Here is a 19,102-nt window from a genome sequence, read left to right as displayed (position 1 = left end):
TAGCACCCTACTCCTTGAGCCACAGATGCCACCCTGAAGAAGAATTCTTTAAAAACATAACTAACAGCAATGTGAATGAGACATATCAAATATAGCTCTAAGGAAGCATAGCTACTGGTGCCCTTTTCTACCCCCTTTGGTTTTTTTTTTTTTTTTTTTTTATTGTTGGGGATTCATTGAAGGTACAATAAGCCAGGTTACACTGATTGCAATTGTTAGGTAAAGTCCCTCTTGCAATCATGTCTTGCCCCCCTTTGGTTTTTATCTCATCATACATGTTTCTTAATCTATACTTGCCTTTTTCTGTTCATTTTCAAAATTAACTAAAGAAGAATACATTCATAGATTCTGTGTATATATAGGCAGAGGAGAAGAAAGGCAAGGATCCTAGCGAAGAAGCTGGGAAAAAGAAAAAGATAAAATAGATGGAAATATAAGATCTGACAATTAAGTTCACAAACTTGTCCTAGAAAAAATGCTACATAACTCATTGCTGAATATCACTACTTCCACTTTGAACATACCTCATTGCTAAATATCACTACTTGCACTTTGAAGTCCTCCCCCTGTGAAGTTATGTGCCAACAGCAGCACCTAGTCCACCCTTCAAAGCAATTATGGAACTCTTTTCCTGGAATGACCATCAAAGCTATTATCATACATGTTCTAACAATTAAGTTAGTGAATTTGCCACTGCACACTTACATTGGTAACAACTTGGTAAGATTTCATAACATTGCTATATCAGTGTCTCACAGCTGTGTTCATGTTCACATGTGGTGATCTCTTGCTGAGAGGCATTTGTTATTATTGTCAGGTGTTCTTGTGTGTCATATAATAACAGCTCTGATGGTCATTTCAGAAAAAGAGTTCCAAAATTGCTTTTAAGGGTTAACTAGGTGCTGGTATTGGTGTATAGCTTCCCAAGGGGAGTACCTCAAAGGTGACCATAGTGATTTTCAGAAATGAAGCATGTATCACTTTTTCTAGTATGAGTTCACAAACTTAATTATCAGACCTCATATTAATGCTCCCACAAAAACAAAAATAAAAATGTGTAGTGTTTAAAATACAGATATATATTTCAAATTCTGGCATTCTTTCTGATATGATTTTTAGTGTTGTAACCATGAGATATGATTTCACAATACAAACTGCTGTGATTAAGTGGCATTATGTGGTCGATTAGGGTTTGTATACAACTGAGGAAGAGAAAATAATATCCTTCTTCAGTCTTGGGGCTTGTATTAGACATTTGACAGTTTGGATATCTGACTTTATAGTTAATGATCCATCAACCCTCAACTTTGCTTTTTATAGATTTTTTTTAAAGCACTGACACACATCAAATAAGGTCAAAAAAAAAAAAAAGGTTAGAAGTAGCAGGCTTGTTTATTCAATAAGCATTTATTAAAAGCCTACCTTGTGCTAGGAGTTGTGGAATATAAAGAAAAGACACATCTCCCAAACTTGAGAACTTTAAAGCCTATGATGATGGTGGAGGTGTCACATCTCATTCCTGACATCACTTGTCAGGGCCCAAGACTGGCCAGGTCTCTGCCCGGCTTAACTAGGTTCCGGATGTGGACGGCTAAGTTACCTTGCTCAGGTCTGTTAGGTGCCTGAGGGCTATCTACTTTAGCTGGAGAAAGAGAGAGAGTCTTAGAGAGAGTAAAGCAGTCTTAGAATAGACAGATCTTAGTCTTTAGTAGAGCCTGGTAATCTTCAGCAGAGATGCCGTGCTGGCCTTCTGCAGGCAGGAGAGGAGTCAGAGTCAGAGTAAGCAAGTCCGTGATAGAATGCGCATGCTCCCAACTACCTTCTCTTCCAGCCTAATATAAGGCTGGTCTTGTGCCTCTCAACACCACAGGTGTAGGAACTGCCAATTCACCACTGCTCTCATCTCGCGAGCTCTCATGCTTGTTAGGAAAGCTAAATCCCTCTCCAAGCCCTTTCCACCAAGGTGTTCCATTATTGAGCTTACAGGTATTTCTTACAACTCTCTCTCCTCCTAGCCATAGGCTATGTGGGCTGCTACATGGCGGCATATCTCTTCAAGCATCCCACATACGCTGAGACCACCAAGCTCTCATTGCTGGAACTGTATTTCCTAATGCCTCCTGGTATCACAAGCAAGCTCCTAACCTACAAGGTCCTACAAACACCTTGAATTGAACATAGACACACTGAAACAAATCATTCTGGACTCAAGGACTCCATTTAGGAAGTGAGATGGAAAGGGCAGATAGAGACCTGATCGCATTAATGTACACAGATATGGTATAATTGAAAAAAAAAAAAAAAAGGAAAAAAAGAAATAAGAATGAATAGAGGGGCCTGTGTAGATCAAAAATCAGCAGGAAGATAGAGAGTGGGGGCTCTGAGCACACTAAGTTTTACCCGATACTCCGTACTGGTCTGTACATTTTCTTGTGAGGGAAGTTCATTAAAACACACTAGCTCTATTATTTTCCTATTGCTGCATAACAGATGCCACAAACTTGCTGGCTTAACATGACACCTGTCCATTAGCTGTCAGGTATGTCAGTCAGCAGTCTGGGTGGGGTTGGCCAGTTTCTTGGCTTAAAGTGTCACAAGTCTAAAATCAAGGCATCAACCCAGCCAAACTAGGTTCTCAATGGGAGGCTGTGGCAAAAATCTTCTTCCAAGCTCATTCCTATTATTGGCAAAACTCAGTTCCTTGTGATTATAGCAGTAAGATGCCTGTGTTCTTCTAGCCAGCTAGCCAGGGATTGTTCTCTGCCTCCTTATAAGGTGGCCCCCTTAATCAGCAATGGAGGATTCTCTCTGATACAATCCCTTTTGCGCTTCAAATCTCTGACTTTCTGCTCTGTCGGCAGCTAGAGAAAGTCTCTGCTTTTAAAAAGCTCCTGTGATTAGCTCAGGCCCTATATAATCTCCCTATCTTGAAATCCACTCTACCATATAGCATAAACTAATTCTGGGAGTAAAACCCACCACATTCACCGACCCCAGAAGTATGCTGGGGATGTACACCAAGGGGCAGGAAACTTTGGGCCATCTTAGAATCCTGCCTGCCCTACCACAGCTATAGCTTTACTTCTAGTGACACAGGGTAATGACAGTCAGCAACATCCAGTGTGGTTAGGAAGGACCACATTCTTGTGGATTCCAAGTTTTCAATGACAAATCTGTATTCCACCATCACTGTTTCCCTTAAACTTAATTTTTTAATTGCTCTATTGAATTGTAAAAAGAGACAGTTAATAACTTTGAATATGGAAGGAAAGAAAAAAATTTAATCCCTCTTCTTCATATACCTCTTTCAGGACCTATCTCTATTACTATTTTTTTCCTTTTTCAGCCCTAAAAGCAAAGCACTCAGAGTCCCTGTTATAAATAAGTATGCTGATGCCCAGCTACACAACCTGGTGAAAAGAATGCGTCAAAGAACAGTCCTCTACAAGAGAAAGTTGGTAGAAGGAGATCTATCTTCATCTGAAGCCAGCCCACAAGCTGGTAAGCATCATTCCCTCAAGGTACTGGGAAGGAAGAAGTTATGGGAGGACATATATTTTGCAACTGTTTCAGTTCAGGGTCTTCCTAAAGTACACCCTGAGACAATGATTTAGGGGCAAATAGTTTATTTTGAAAATGATCCAGAAAGGTGGGTGTGGAAGAAAAGGAAGTTAGGACAATAAAGATGCATTAGGAAGAGGGTTATCACTGTGGTTGTTGGGGCTTGCTCCAGCTGAAAAACGATGTGGATCACACCTAAGAATTATCCTGATGGAAGGGGAGGAAGTTGGTTGGTGCTGATGCCTGCTGTTAACTCCTCAGGCAGTTAGGTAAACTTGTTCAGGAACATCCTCAGATGGAGACACAGGGAGCCCTCTGCAGGTGACCTCCTATACATGAGCCACCTAAGCTTCATTGGAAATAGTAAGAATACTTATAATATTCAAAGTGTGCATTATAAAAATCTAAGAATACTACTTGTGTATCCACAGAGAAAAGGACATCCTCAAACCAATCACAAGGGACAATTATCAACCTTCCTAGTAATGACAAAAATGTTTAAGAGAAAAAATTAAGTGCAATAAAGAACAAAAATGATGTATTCTATGATCACATCTATGTAAAACATTTAAATGTGTGTAGAAAAAGAATAGAAGACAGTTGGGTTGTTTAGTAACAGTTAACTGCATACTAAATGGGTAATTACATGGAATGGAGTTGAAGGTTTCCTCCTGGTTCTCTATGAGGGAAAGTAGGTTTTCACAATAAACTATGTACTATATAACAGTTTCTATTTTAAAGAGGCTAAAATAAATCACACTCATTATGTTCGCTAAAAATATGTTGAAAAGAATATTTTGAGCTTTATTTACCTGTAACTTGAAGAACATGTGTGAGGATAAAGCAGCACCAGTCTAAACCCTGTAGAATGATGTGCATTTGTAATGTTTCTGATATGGGTAAATGCGAAGCCCTGACTGTATTCATGCTCCAAAATATGTGAGAAGTGAGGTTGTATTTAAAATATTCTATTCGAGATTTATATTCCCAAGGTCCACTGTTTTCATTACTTGTATATTTTCATAAACATTAAAATTTTATTTTATTTTTATTACATATTTAAGTATATGACATGATGTTTTGTTTTATGTATATTTCATTTATATACAGTGGGCACCACAAAAATGTATACACATTTTAAGAAAGGAAAAAAAAACTAGGGTTTTTATGTTTAATTTTTTAGTATTTTTTTTTCTAATTTTTTATTTTGGTAAGATACACATAACATCATAACATAAAATTTACTGTATTAATTATTTCTAAGTGTACAGTTTTGGGGCATTCAGTACATTCTTATTGTTGTGCAACCACATTGACATCTATCCATAGCACTTGAAAAAAACTATATTAAATTTGCAATATTTGCTGAGTGCCGTGGCTCACGCCTATAATCTTAGCACTCTGGGAGGCTGAGATGGGAGGATCCCTTGAGCAACACCAGCCTGGGAAAGAGTGAGCTCCTCTCTCTACTAAAAACAGAAAAATTTGCTGGGCATCCTGGCAGGTGCTGGTAGTCCCAGCTACTGGGGAGGCTAAAGCAGAAGGAAGGCTTGAGCTCAAGAGTTTGAGGTTGCTGTTAGCTAAGATGACGCCACAGCACTCTACCCAGGGCAATATATTAGGACTCTGTCTCCAAAAAAAAAAAGTGTAATACTCAAGTCACATTTGACTTCCGCAATTACAAGGGGTACTCAACGTGATTTGTATTAATCTATTGTTATCAGCATATATTGAATATTAACATTTTAATATGGTTTTTCCTTTCTTAAAATGTGTACACATTTTTGGCACCTTCTCTATAAAGTAAAATAATTACCTCATCTGCCTGTATCGAAGGGAAAGATTCTCAAATGTTCCCACTATAAGAAATCTAAAAATTTTGCCTATTAAGCTAATTTAACCTCTTAAAATGATTTCATCTTTTTTTTTTTTCCTGTAAAGCAAAGCCCACAGCTGTATCATCAACCCAAGAAAGTGATACTAAGCTACCAAAAGAACATTACCACAGCATGCTGTGCTGCCAATTTCAGAAGGTGCCTCTGACAGAGTACCTAAAGCGAATTAGGCTTCCAGGAAGTATAGATTCGTACTCAGGTACCATGAAAGGGCAGATTATCCCAGTGGGAGGACTGGCTATCACCAAGAACCTCTGTGATCCAAAGTCATAGATAGCTTCTGGTTTTCCTAGCCCATATTCTGAATCTACCTAGAAATTAGAATTGCAATTATATAATTTGCAAAGAGTCCATTTGTCACTCTCCAGTGAAGATAAGAATTAAAATATTCTTGCGGCACCTGTGGCTCAGTGAGTAGGGCAGCAGCCCCATATACTGAGGGTGGTGGGTTCAAACCCACCCTGAACAAACCGCAACAAAAAACAGCTGAGCATTGTGGTGGGCACCTGTAGTCCCAGCTACTCGGGAGGCTGAGGCAAGAGAATGGCCTAAGTCTAAGAGCTGGAAGTTGCTGTGAGCTGTAATACCACAGCACTCTACCGAGGGCTACAAAGTAAGACTCTGTCTCAAAAAAAAAAAAAAAAGAATTAAAATATTCATGCCTATATTTAAAATAAAGTCTGGAGAATGGCCTGCCCTAATTATCTTTGAAAAGAAGGCCCCCAAGTGCTCAGCAATATGTACACTAACACCAGGGAAAAAAAATCATTATGAACTTGTCTTCTTCCACAACATCATGTTGTGGATTATTCTAATTGAATGAATCCCCTCCCATGGCCTCCCATGGCAGAAGAAGGCCATGTGTGAAGGGACATGGACTTGAGGGGCTGATTCTTTGTCCTCACTCAGTGGCATTCCCCTTCCTGTCCCTTCGTTAACTACCTGCTGTTGCTGAGAGGTGTCCCTCTGACTTTTGGTGGGGGTCTCATTTCTTACCCATGGGGACAGACTCACAATGGCTGCTTTTCTAGGAGGCCAGAAGGAAACTATCCACTTTTTGTAGAGTTGATGATGTCACTTAAAATCTCTCATTAAGCCCCATGCCCCCTATCTAGAGGCAGAATCAATGCTGGATGTCTCATAGAGCCTTGCATAGCAAATTTCTCATCTCTACAGGGTAAAGCCCCAAACTTTACCAAACTAAGCAAGATCATTCTTTTCATGTTCATGATTTTCTAGATGGAATCTACCTCCTGTGGCTTCTTCTTGTTACCATTGCCTACAACTGGAACTGCTGGCTTATCCCACTGCGCTGTTTCTTTCCCTATCAAACACCAGGCAACACATGCTACTGGCTCATCACAGACATTGCTTGTGATGTCATCTACCTGTGTGACATGCTCTTCATCCAGCCCAGACTCCAGTTTATAAGAGGAGGAGATACAGTAGTAAGTGAAAAGCAGAAACTTTCAAATGAATGATAGCTAATTGGACTATGAAAAAATAAGTTAGCAATTTTTTTTATTTAAAGTTTGGCTGTCTCTTCATGAATAACTATAGAAAACCATCAGTAAAAATAATAAAAAACAATAACAACAAAACAACCACTGAGTGTTCACTATGTGTTGGAGAATATGCATCTTCCTGCACCTCAGCCTCCTCATCTTTGACATGGGAATAATAGCCTAGCACTGCGGTTTGTCCCTATAATTCTAACACCCTGAGAGCCTGAGGCAGGAAGATCACTTGAGCTCAGGAGTTCAAGACCAGCTTGAGCAAGAGCAAGACCCTGTCTCTACTAAAAATAGAAAATTGCCGGCGGCGCCTGTGGTTCAAAAAGAGTAGGGCGCCAGCCCCATATGCCGGAGGTGGTGGGTTCAAACCCAGCCCCGGTCAAAAACTTTCCAAAAAAAAGAAGAAAGAAAGGAAAGAAAATTGCCCAGGCACCATGGTGGGTTCCAATAGTCCCAGCTACTCAGGAGGCTGAGGCAGGAAGACCACTTGAACATAGAAGTCTGAGGTTGCTATGAACAAGGCTGATGCAAAGGTATCTACCCTGGGCAACAGAGTGAGCTTCTGTCTCAAATAAATGCATAAAATAAAATTATAATAACAACAGTACCCTTACAATGTTAATAGGAAGACTAAATGAATTGAGTTCTGTGTTAGTCATTATTGTTCTAGCTAAATTATTTATAATACTTCATTTAATTCTTCCAATAGCACTATGAAAAAGATGAGATTAGCCCTATTAATAAATGAGAAAGATGAGGTTTGGAGTGAATAGGTGATTCACTCAAGGAATATAGCTAAAAACTAGACAATCCAGGATTCAAATCCAGGGCTTGACTTCAAAAAACAGGCGGGTGAGTTTTTCAGAATTTGACAATATTTGAAGATACAAAGAGAGTACCAGATCTAAATGTTGAAGCCATATACATCTTTTACCTAAACAATGTTTTTAGAAATGTCTCAATTATTCATGTCAAAGGAAGAAACAATTTAATATATATTCCTCTGAATGAAGCCTCAAAATATCTGTAATACTGACCATTGTTTTCTATTATATTACAGTCTGCCATTCACTTTAATATTTTATTAAATGAGACAGGTATTATTTCATTCATCAGACCCTTTCCAGTCTATTCAACTTTCTAAGTAAACAGACCAGTGTTGTGAGAAAGGATTAGGCTGTAAGATTTTAGAAAACAGACTATATCTTGTTTATCAATTATATAGTCGGCACCACGCATGGCACTTGCACACAGACAGAAATCGAGTCCCCACTTACAGAACTGGACACTTTGGGAAAAAAGAAAACAAAGCTGCCATGACTCTTTCAACCAGTGCATAATCACTACACTCTCCAGTATGGTGGACACTACATACATACTTCTATTAAAATTACAATTTTAATTAATTACAATTAACTTACATTAAAAATTCAAGTTTCTCAGACACATGATCCAGATCCAATCCATGTTTCCAACACTCATCAACCACATGTGGTTAGCAACTAACACATCAGACAAAACAGAAAACTTCCACAATCCAAAATATGCTATTAGATATCCATGAGGGAATGAGGGAGCAGTGAGCTATCAATTATTTCCAGCAAGAGAGCCAAACCACAGAGAGGAAGACACCCACCTTCCAGGCAGGTGCAAGTCACAACATGCAGAGCACCTCCACTGTTGTTTTGTTTGGTTTTTTAACGATTATGGTTTCTACTGGTCTGTCTTCTTTTCATTCTTTGCTTCCAAATTCATCACAACCCATTTCTCATGATCAAATGCAATGCTCTACCTCAAAGACTAGCATTCTTACCCTTAGAGACATTGTCTTCTCCTAGATTTATTTGCAGTGTTGAGGGAATTTCATAGTCAATTTAATCAGTCTAAGAAAGAAACAAGCGCATACCCAAGTCTCATAGCCTCTACCCCTCAACCCCTTTCCCAGCTAATGGGAAGGATGCTTCCTTTCCAGTTGCTGCTGCTGTGACATTCTCTTCACAAGTCCCAGTGAGGGCCACACAGAACACATCCTCCACTGTCACAATAGAAAGAGCAGACTGACCGAGTATATGACACATTAAATTCATAGATATTTTTGTAGAAGATAAATAGATGCCTTAATCTCTCTGAATATTTTGTTTTGAATCTCCAGAACTCAAATTATGAAAAAGCTGAAAGGAGTAGTTTTAGTTATTTTTTCTCTTTAAAAAGTGTTATTTTCAGACCTGTTTACTATATTTGAAATCTTTCCTAGAAAGAAATTCTAAAGGCAAGAGCCAAAGCTGTAGCAAAAATCTATTCAAAATATTCCTTGAGAGGACTTCAGAGCATTAGTTACCTCGCCAGCACTATCCCCAGAGCTCACTGGCAGTTTGATGAATGAGGATGATGGTGTGCAAATAAGAAGTAAACAATAACAACAAAAAGAACACTAATTTCAACCTCCATTAGATGCACAAGGGGGAGAAAATCAATGTTTGACAAATGGAAAATGACAAAATCAGTAAGAGAAGACTTTTATTTTCAATTTTCTAAGAGGCCTTTGCACACAATGGAGGGTTAAAACCAAGAAAAATAACAAATAAAAACTACACTCAGTGAGCTCTATTAAAATGCATTATCATGAGCTACGAACATAGAGCAGGAAATAATTACTTTTTGTTCAAAAGAAGTTTGATCGTTTATTTAGAGCAGGTAGTTTTAGTCTTTGAACCTTGATTATATTTTGGTAAGACTATGTACATGGATTACCCAAGCTGAAGGTCTCACTACATTTAGTTATCCATGCTATTACTATTTTGTGTGCATGGACAAATTATTGGTTCTTCATTCACTCATTTATTCAACAAACATTTCTTAAATACCTACAGTTGCCAGTAGGCATACCTACATACTTTATTTATTAAATACTTACTGTGCCAGGACTGAAGGATGGAAATGTTAATTTCCCAAGGCCTTGAGAGAAAACAAACAAGTAGCAGACAGCAGATTGAGGTGTTAACAGCCACAATAAAGGGAACAAAGGACACACAAGTTTACAAGATGTCCACAGCGTTTATTTATATCTTTCTTCTGAAAGTGGTTCTACATGGAGCACAGAATTTTGAACCTAGGACCAACCACAAAAAGTCTCTTCTATTTGTTCCTTTATAGATAGCACAAATTAAATTGGCAGTAACAGTGAAGATCATTGATATAAGACACTCACATACACAACCCCGTGGTAGCTCCACCAATCACAAGGACCCCTGGAAAGGCTCAGCGCCCTCTATGAATACTATCAACTAGGTCTTCCTTGTAGTGTTTTTCAACCTTTTTTATCTTATGGCACACTTGAACTTGTAGTTAAACTTTCATAGCACACTTAAATTATGTTGATAAAATATATATATACATATATATTATATATATACACTTACTGTGCTTTGAACTTCTTCTTAAAATAATTTAATTAAATTATTTTATAATTTAAATATTTAAATTTAAAATTTAAATTTAAATTTAAAAATTAAAAATTTTTATATTTTAAAAATTTAAACCTTTAAAAATGTTCAGAGCATACCTCAGATCCTCTCACAGTACACCAGTGTGCTATAGAACACCAATTAAAATCACTACTTTACAGGCCACTGCTTTTAACACTTCATCCTCTCAATTCCTGTTTATAAACTAATCTGAAAACAAATCAACTAGTTCCTTCTCTGTGCTCCATATATTTTATTCATAATTCTATTATCTAATTTTGTTAAATACTGATTAGGCTAATTATGAGGTAGAAGAAATAAACAGACCATGGTCAAATTCCACTCCTAAAATTTGCTAATAGCATTAACTTGAAGAAAATAAATTTACTCTTTCATTGAATAAAATCTTTTTTGACCTGAAAAACGAGAATAGTAACACCTACCTCATAAATCTATTATGAAGACGAAATAAGACAGTGTACTCATCTGACCCAAATCTGTGGAGAGTCCATGCACTGACGTAGCGATCTTTCTTACCTGAAAACAAGTTTCTTGAAAGTAGGGACAGTATTCAATTCATTTCTCTATCTATCCTAGGAACTGAAAGATTGTACTCAAGAAATGTTTGAAGGAGTGAATGAATGGTAATTTTGGTTCAAGAATTTTCTTTCTTCGAACAATTATTTAATCTGCATTATAATTGTCTTAGAAGTTATTATTTCTAAAATATTTCTATCTGATGCAAAATTATAGCATTTCTATGACTTTTTACCAGAAAATTCATGTTAATAAGTGAATATACTAACACTTTGGGAAATATCTTCAAAAACTATTTGTTGGAAAGGATTTAGGTGCAATTAACATATTCTTCCTAAAGTAAGCCTGCTCCAGAGAAATGTCACCTGTATTCACCTGGATAATGATGAGGTTTAAAAGAGGGAGAGTGAATTTAAAAGGATGACCTTTTAAAAATAAGTGCCTAATTATTACCAGTCAGCATGCTGATCCTCAAAAGGCTAATGATGTCAAATTTATTTAGTACTCTTAAGAGAGATTTTAAAATCGCTAGCAAGCTTTAGTTGCATTTACATTTATTCAATCATAGGATCATAAACAACCCTGAAAGTAATCAGAAAAATGCTCCAAAAACATTCTTACTGGATATGGGGAGGAGATAGTATTTTACCTTCACTGCCCACCACTTGAAATGTAACTGTCTGTCTCAGATAAGCTTTGAAGGAAGTGACTGATTTTACTCAAGCTTAATACATTATTTAGATGGTATAAGGCAATCAACCATGGCTCAGCCATTTTGTTCACATTTAAAATCATTAAATGAGCAAGTCAAATATTTTCTAACATATTTCTATAAAACTTAAAATGTGTATATGAGTAAAAATTATAGTAAAAAAAAAAATGGGGCAGTATTGACTAACCAGTCTTTAACATTACTCAGCAATGGTTTTAAATTTCTGAAAATGGACAGCCTGGATAGTAATTGTTATAAGATGGCAATTAATTAAGAGCACTTAGAAAATCCCTTTCAATGTATATCTAAAATATATGACTATATATCAAATAGTAGCATTAACTTTTTTGGTATGAATATTAACAAATGCCACCCTATTCATCCATCATTTATCACATATTTATTGAGCACCTACTATGTGTTAGATAGTTTCTAGATATTAGAAACTAAGGAAATAGAAGGCAAAGATATGGACCCTACTTTCTCATGTAAATAACTCAGAGTATGAAGGACAAAGAAGAACGGTGGGATTTTATGTTGTGAGTCATGACAGATGTGCACCCAGGATGCTATGAGGCTCACAGAAAACCATGTGAAGGAGGGGTCTAAATATTTATGGATGAGTTAGAGTTACCTACATCTTTCCATCACTCCCCCTTAAAAAAGGAAAAAGATGTTTTGAGCTCTGGGAACATAAAGGGCAAAGACATCAAGGTGACAAACTTTGATATGTTTGAGAAACTGCTAACCAGAGTGGGTGTGGGATGCTCCAGGAGGCAAGTAGGACACAGAAAGGAGAGCCTTGTATACCGTGAAAAAGAGTTTGGATGTTCTCATTAAAATCATGACTTATGAGTTATATGACTTGACATAAATATGGATTATTAAAAGATCAGATTTATAGAAACCATTTGGCTGCTATTATAGGCTGGATCAAGGGAACAAAACTAAAGGTAGAGATACCAAATGCCAAAGGAGAGAATGGACATAACAAAATACTAGGAGGAAGTCAGTAGAACTTGGATGCTGGTTGGGAGAAAGCTGCTGAGGGAGATTGAGTCATGTAGAACCACTAACCAGTGTAGACAAGGATGCTCACAGGATACCCTAGAGCAGGAAAAAGAGGAGCACACCTAGGCTTACGGGGTAAGGAGAAACATGATGAACCCAGTTGGAAACTCTAAGTGAAGAAGACAAGGAGTGTTGCTTGCATGGATTAATAGCCCAAGACAATGATTTTAGATGGAGGTAAAGATCTGGCACCATCAACACACGTGGTGATCTTTGAAACTAAAAAAAAAAAAAAAAAGATGGGTTTCCCAGGAAGCAAGTAAAATGAAAAAAGAAAAGACAATGATAACTTTTTTTTTTTCCAGACATGGTCTTTCTCTGTCACCCAAGCTAGAGTGCAATGGTATCATCACAGCTCATTGCAGCCTCAAAATCCTGAGCTCAAGCAACATTCTCACCTTGTTCTCACAAGTAGCTGGGGTTATAGGTGCATACCACCTCACCTGGGTTTATTTAGTTGATTAGGTAGGTAGGTAGAGACAGAGTCTATCTACGTTACCCAATCTGGTCTCAAACTCCTGGTTTCAAGCAATCCTCCAACCGAGGCGTCCCACAATGCTGAGATTACAAGCATGAGCCACCACACCCAGCCATTGTTAACTTTTAAACATCCATTCAGAGTCCAAGACCACTAAAAAGTTGAAACTGAATAAGTAAACCAGTGACATTAAAGATTCTTTGCAAAGAGAAAGTTTCAAGGATAAAATAGTCCAAAAAATGTTACGTTTCATCTTTTTCTTCCTTTATCTATTTTTCACTTAATTAATATTTATGGGTTCTTAGTATATTCCAGGACTAGTTAGGTACAGTTGCCAAACAAAATTAAACTGTCCTCAGATAGATTACCATTTAATGGAGTAGAATGTTTTAAACAAATAAGCCAAGAAATATATGTGTCTTTAAAAAATATGGTGCGTGCCATGCAAGGATACTAAGTAATGTAAAGGGTCCCTCATGTGTACTCATTAAGAAGTTATTGGTGCTCTTTGCACTGTTAACCTTAATGAAATGAGGGAAGGAGGAAGAAGCCAAATTGTCATGGGTTAAGAATAAATATGAGGCAAACATGTGGAATAAAGCCATGTAGGTGACTGTCTTGAAAAGCTTGACTATGACAAACAATAAGGCAAAAACAAAAAGAAAACAAAATCCAAGGAAATTATTTTGTTTTAAAATGTGAGAAGATGGAGCATATATTAGAGGCTGAGGTTAGAAGAAACCAGTAGAGAGAAATTGCTAAAAATATTAACAAAGTGAGAAAATAATTGATGACATTGACTAAAATTGACTGACATAAAAACATATTAAATATAAATATATTTCAGGTGGATTCAAATGAGCTAAAGAGACACTACAGGAGTTCTGCAAAATTTCAGGTAGGTAATGTATATTTTCCAAACTGTTCAAGTAATCTCTTACCATTTTGACTTAAGATCCTGTCCTCAGATTTCTTTAAGCAAATCATCTTCCTCTGTAAAAAAAAAAAAAAAAAAAACTCATACAGATAAAGTTTGATTAGAAAAAGATAGGCCTAAAGTTTCTGCCTCTCACCAATTACATGATACATTTCCTTGTATGTGCAAATGGGTAATTCAATATATGGGTCTTCATTAAGTAGACCAAATTAAGTTAGTGTCCACATTTAAATTTTGATTTAAATATCAGTAAAGGAGTATTGGGTATACTTTGTCTTGCCCACAGAATTCCTGCCTCCAATTCATGTAGCATAATGGTGTAAATGTCTGCAAAATTGTTTCTACTGCTTTTCCTTTCTTGTTCATATACACAAAATAAGAAATAGAAAAGGTCAATTATTTAGATAACATAGACTCTTCCTTTACTCAAATAACAATATAACCTTATGGTTTGTTGCCCATAATTGTTTCCTAAGTATTTTCTTATTTGACTGAGAAATAGGCAACAGTTGGTGGTTATCGAAGGTTACCCAATATGTCTGAGTGAACTCTACCCTCCCACTTCAAGGATAACATTCCAGTGATCTCAAATTTTGCTTTAAAAGATACAAGTCTGGGTTTAGGTACTAAACAATCTCTGTTGGAGATTTAGAATGATTAAAATCCCTTTCAATTTGTTGTTGTTTTACATTTTTCTTATTTTTTTATTTAATCATAACTGTACATTAATGCATTTATGGGGTACATTGTGTTGATTTTATTTGCACAATTTGGAATACTTAACATCAAACAAATACAACCTTTCAATTTGTTTTTGTCTCCAACTAATTTTCTTTGTAAAAAATTGTCACATACTTAGACATATTCATGAGATTTACATTACTCTGATGAATTCTACAAAGAGGATGCCTATTCTTTGCAAATGTTACAAAGCTGATTTCAAACTCTTACTTTCGTGAGTTTGAAAAGGGGCTAAATTAATTCATATTTGAATTCCTTCAGCACATCCCTACTATGACATTGCATTATAGTTATAGTCATGTGACACCCGAGACATTTCGGTCAACAATGGGCCACATAAACAAGGGCATCCCTCGGATGATGACGGGGGAGGGAGATGAAGACAGCAGACTGGAAGAAGGCTGCACTCACCATTCTCAAGGAGAGGACCAAAGGCGGCAGGCAGAGGTTCACCAGCGGATGGACTGTCTTAAAGAAAGCATTATGTGGTGGAGGGAGGGTAATTGGTGGGACCACACCTAGGGTGCATCTTACAAGGGTACATGTGAAACTTACTAAATGTAGAATATAAATGTCTTAACACAATAACTAAGAAAATGCCAGGAGGGTTATGTTAACCAGTTTGATGAAAATATTTCAAATTGTATATAAAACCAGTGCATGGTGCCCCATGATTGCATTCATGTACACAGCTATGATTTAAGAAAAAAAAAAAAAAGAAAGAAAGAAAGCATTATGAATCATCAAGAAGCGACTGGAGACATCCTAAGTTGGGGAGAAAGGGGCCGAGTCAACCCATCTGCAAGATCAGAATGTACTTGGAGAAAGCGTCCACATCCGGGAAGGGTTGGAGGAGAGATCCAAGACGGTCCACACTTCCCGGTGGACCCTCAACCCGAGCTGCAAGGGGCTCCCCCACTACAGGCTTCCAGACCATCAGGGCGCTGCTTGAAGACTGCACAGTAGCACTGCCCCGAGGTGAGCACAGTAGGGTTTACAGCTTCTGGTCTACAGATCTGCTCTGCGGATGCCACTCCGCACTGTCGGCCTCAGCGTGTCGGGTCTGCAGAGAGGTCGGCTCCACGCCAGCTGCTTATCCCGCCCACCTCAGGGAGAGAACCGGGAGGCAGGTGCTCCCACATGCACTATGACTGGGTGCCTTGTGCTCCCCCGAACATCCCTACCACCTGCCTCCCAGGCATCTGAACAGAACAGGGGCCCACTGACCCTCAGCATCTGACAGCCACTACCGTCTTGCCATTTTGATAGTGCCACCGCTGCCACCTGAGTTGCACTGCGGCAGCTGTAATAGACCTGGATGGAGGGTGAGCCCCAGATGCGGCAACTCCCTGGCAGCACGGCCCATCTCCTCAGTCCTGCGAGCTACAGGTGGACTGGGCACTATGGCTGGAAGAGCCACCCTACTCCAGCTCTGGTTCCATGACCTTCCCAGGCACCCGTCAAGGACCCCCGAACTATCCAGGCAACTACCAACGACCCACCACCCACAAAGGTACCTGCAAAGATCTCAAAGCCTGCCCCATCACCAGCTGCAGGGGTGTGACTACCCAAGTGCCCACCCAGGTCTCACAATATGCTCAGGTACCTACCGAGATCCCACTATGCGCTCAGGTACCTACCAAGGGCCTACCACCTGACCTGCTACCAGCTACAGTCCTGTGGCGTGCCCCGGGGCCTGCTGAGTTCCCACGGAACATGCAGGTACCCGTCAAGGTCGCACAGGCTGCCCAGGAGCTGACTAAGCACTCAGACATGGCTGGGCACACACCAAGGCCCCACAGTTTGCCCCACTTCTGGCTGCAGTTCTGTGGGGCATCCAGGAACCCACCAAGTCTCTGCAGCCTGCCCAGGCAGCAAGCAAGGTCATGCCACCTGCCTCTATGGAAAGGCACCTTCCAAACACCCAGTAAAAGCTTCAAACGCTGGCCTGGGGACCAATCCACCAACTGAAAAAGAAAATCCCCTTGCACTGGTTTGGACTGTGACAACCACAGGGAATGGAACAATACAGGAAAACAGATGCATTAGGGGCTCTCAGTGTGTCCACCCCTCCCCCTGGGTCATTCAGAATATGGCAAAGAAGAAGAATAGGATTGAAGAGAAAGCTGAAAACCAATGCAAAGAAACAAAATGAAACTAAACAAAAAAATTTACCTGGGGTGGCGCCTGTGGCTCAAAGGAGTAGAGCACCGCAGGCCCCATATACCAGAGGTGGCAGGTTCAAACCCAGCCCTGGCCAAAAAAAAAAACGAAAAAAAACTTACCTGTTGTGTATAATGAACACTATTCTGGTGATGGGCACAATGAAACCCCCTGACTTAAGCATTATACAAGGTATCCATGTAACAAAAACATTTGTACCCTTTAATATTTTGAAATTTTAAAAAAGATTATAATGGAGCTAAAAATTTTCTATCACTTAGTTACTTCGCGGCCTTCATAACATCATTGCATAATATATCACCTATACATTTAATAAAAATGTCAAATAAAAAATTTTAATAAAAAAAGCTTATAGAATAAAAATATAAAGAAAAAATATTTTTGTACACCTGTACAATGCATTTGGGTTTTAAGCTAAATGTTACTACAAAAGCGTTAATCAATCATTAAAGAAACAGAAGTTTTTATAGTTAGTGCAGCCCAGGCATACAGTGTGTTCCTAAGGTCTACAGTAATGTACAGTAACATCATAGGCCTTTATACTCACCACTGGCTCACCCAGAGCAACTTTCAGGACTGCAAGCTCCATTCATGGTAAGTGCCCTTTTTACATATTTGCCATTTTTTATCTTTTCTATGATTTTTGTTTGTTTTGTTTTTGTTTTTGTTTTTTGAGACAGAGTCTTACTTTGTCACCCTTGGTAGAGGATTGTGGCTTCACAGCTCATGGCAACCTCAAAGTCTTGGGCTGAAGTGATTCTCTTGCCTCAGCCTCCAGAGTAGCTGGGACTACAGGCGCCCACCACGACACCCAGCTATTGTTAAAGATGAGGTCTCGCTCTGGTTCAGGCTGGTCTCCAACCTGTAGCTCAGGCAATCCACCGGCCCCAGCCTCCCAAGTGCTGGGATTACAGACATAAGCCACCACACCCGGTCTATCTTTTCTATGTTTAGATACACAAATACTTACCATTGTGTTACAATTACCTAAAGTATTCCATATGGTACCATGCTGAACAGGTTTGTAGCCTAGAGTAATAGGCTATACCATATAGCCTGGGTGTGCAGTGAGCAATGCCATCTAGGTTCACATAAGTACACACTGCAATGTTCACACAACAAAATCACCTAATGATGTGTTTTCTAAACTGTATCCCCATAATTAAGGAATATATGACTGTATTTTTGTAATTGGTTATTCCACTGTTATATTGTTAACTTCCTATGGACAGAAACAATATCTTACACCTATTTCAACCCAACCTGCTTTGCTACTCCATTACATTTTCTAAAACTCAGTGAGAAATAGATTATCTTTGTTTACATAAATCCATGCCAGCATGTTAATATTTAAATAACTAATGACTGTTTCCATAGAACACTTGAGAAGGTAGTTGAGCAACTAAATAGAAAGTGAGTGAAAAGATTATTATGATTTGAGCCAGAAACCCAAGTTTAAAGCCTACAATGGAACCTGCAAGCTTTGTTCATAGTAGGTTAGCAGTCTAAAAGGAGAATAATCAAGTACATCCATGCCTAGTGGGTTCGGGGGTAAAACTAGAGAAGTCACCAGCTCTGCTCTCTCTCCTGTTTGCTTATTTGTAAGACATTAATGTAGTAACTGTTCTGTATGCCTCTCAACTTATTATGAGGATCAATATGTGTAGGGCAAAATCAATGAGGTTTGATGAGATGATACAATTTCTAAACCAATACTTTCAGTAAGTAATTTGCTTGTAATAGTTAATCTGGATAATTCAAATCAGAAGTTCAATTCCTATTCAATAGCAATAGGCTTTGAAATTCTGTTACATAATTAATTACCTTAACTCTCAATTATTTTATGTGTGGCCTTATAATATTTTCTTAATTGTTCTTAACTGTCCTGAGATACCTTAAATTTTTTTAATATATTCTCTTTTTTAAGATCATGTAAAATTTAATGAAAATGAATAATTATTCTACATAAAAGAATTTGGCATTGCAATCAAGAAAGTATGCAACTGTG

General features: G+C 38.3%; 1 protein-coding gene across 1 annotated transcript in view; it reads left to right on the top strand.

Moving 5' to 3' along the window:
• The window catches only part of CNGB3 (cyclic nucleotide gated channel subunit beta 3), a 196,797-nt gene that overhangs the window by 82,508 nt on the left and 95,187 nt on the right, over positions 1-19,102 (top strand). The window contains exons 4-7 of the mRNA XM_053558667.1: positions 3,347-3,501; positions 5,503-5,655; positions 6,696-6,904; positions 14,080-14,130. Of these exons, the coding sequence (XP_053414642.1) occupies positions 3,347-3,501; positions 5,503-5,655; positions 6,696-6,904; positions 14,080-14,130 (568 nt within the window). The remainder of the gene's footprint in view (positions 1-3,346; positions 3,502-5,502; positions 5,656-6,695; positions 6,905-14,079; positions 14,131-19,102) is intronic.

Source organism: Nycticebus coucang, chromosome 13, assembly GCF_027406575.1.
Source record: "Nycticebus coucang isolate mNycCou1 chromosome 13, mNycCou1.pri, whole genome shotgun sequence".
Taxonomy (NCBI): Eukaryota; Metazoa; Chordata; class Mammalia; order Primates; family Lorisidae; genus Nycticebus; species Nycticebus coucang.
Note: the sequence above shows the minus strand (reverse complement) of the source record. Positions and strands in the feature narration are given on the sequence as shown.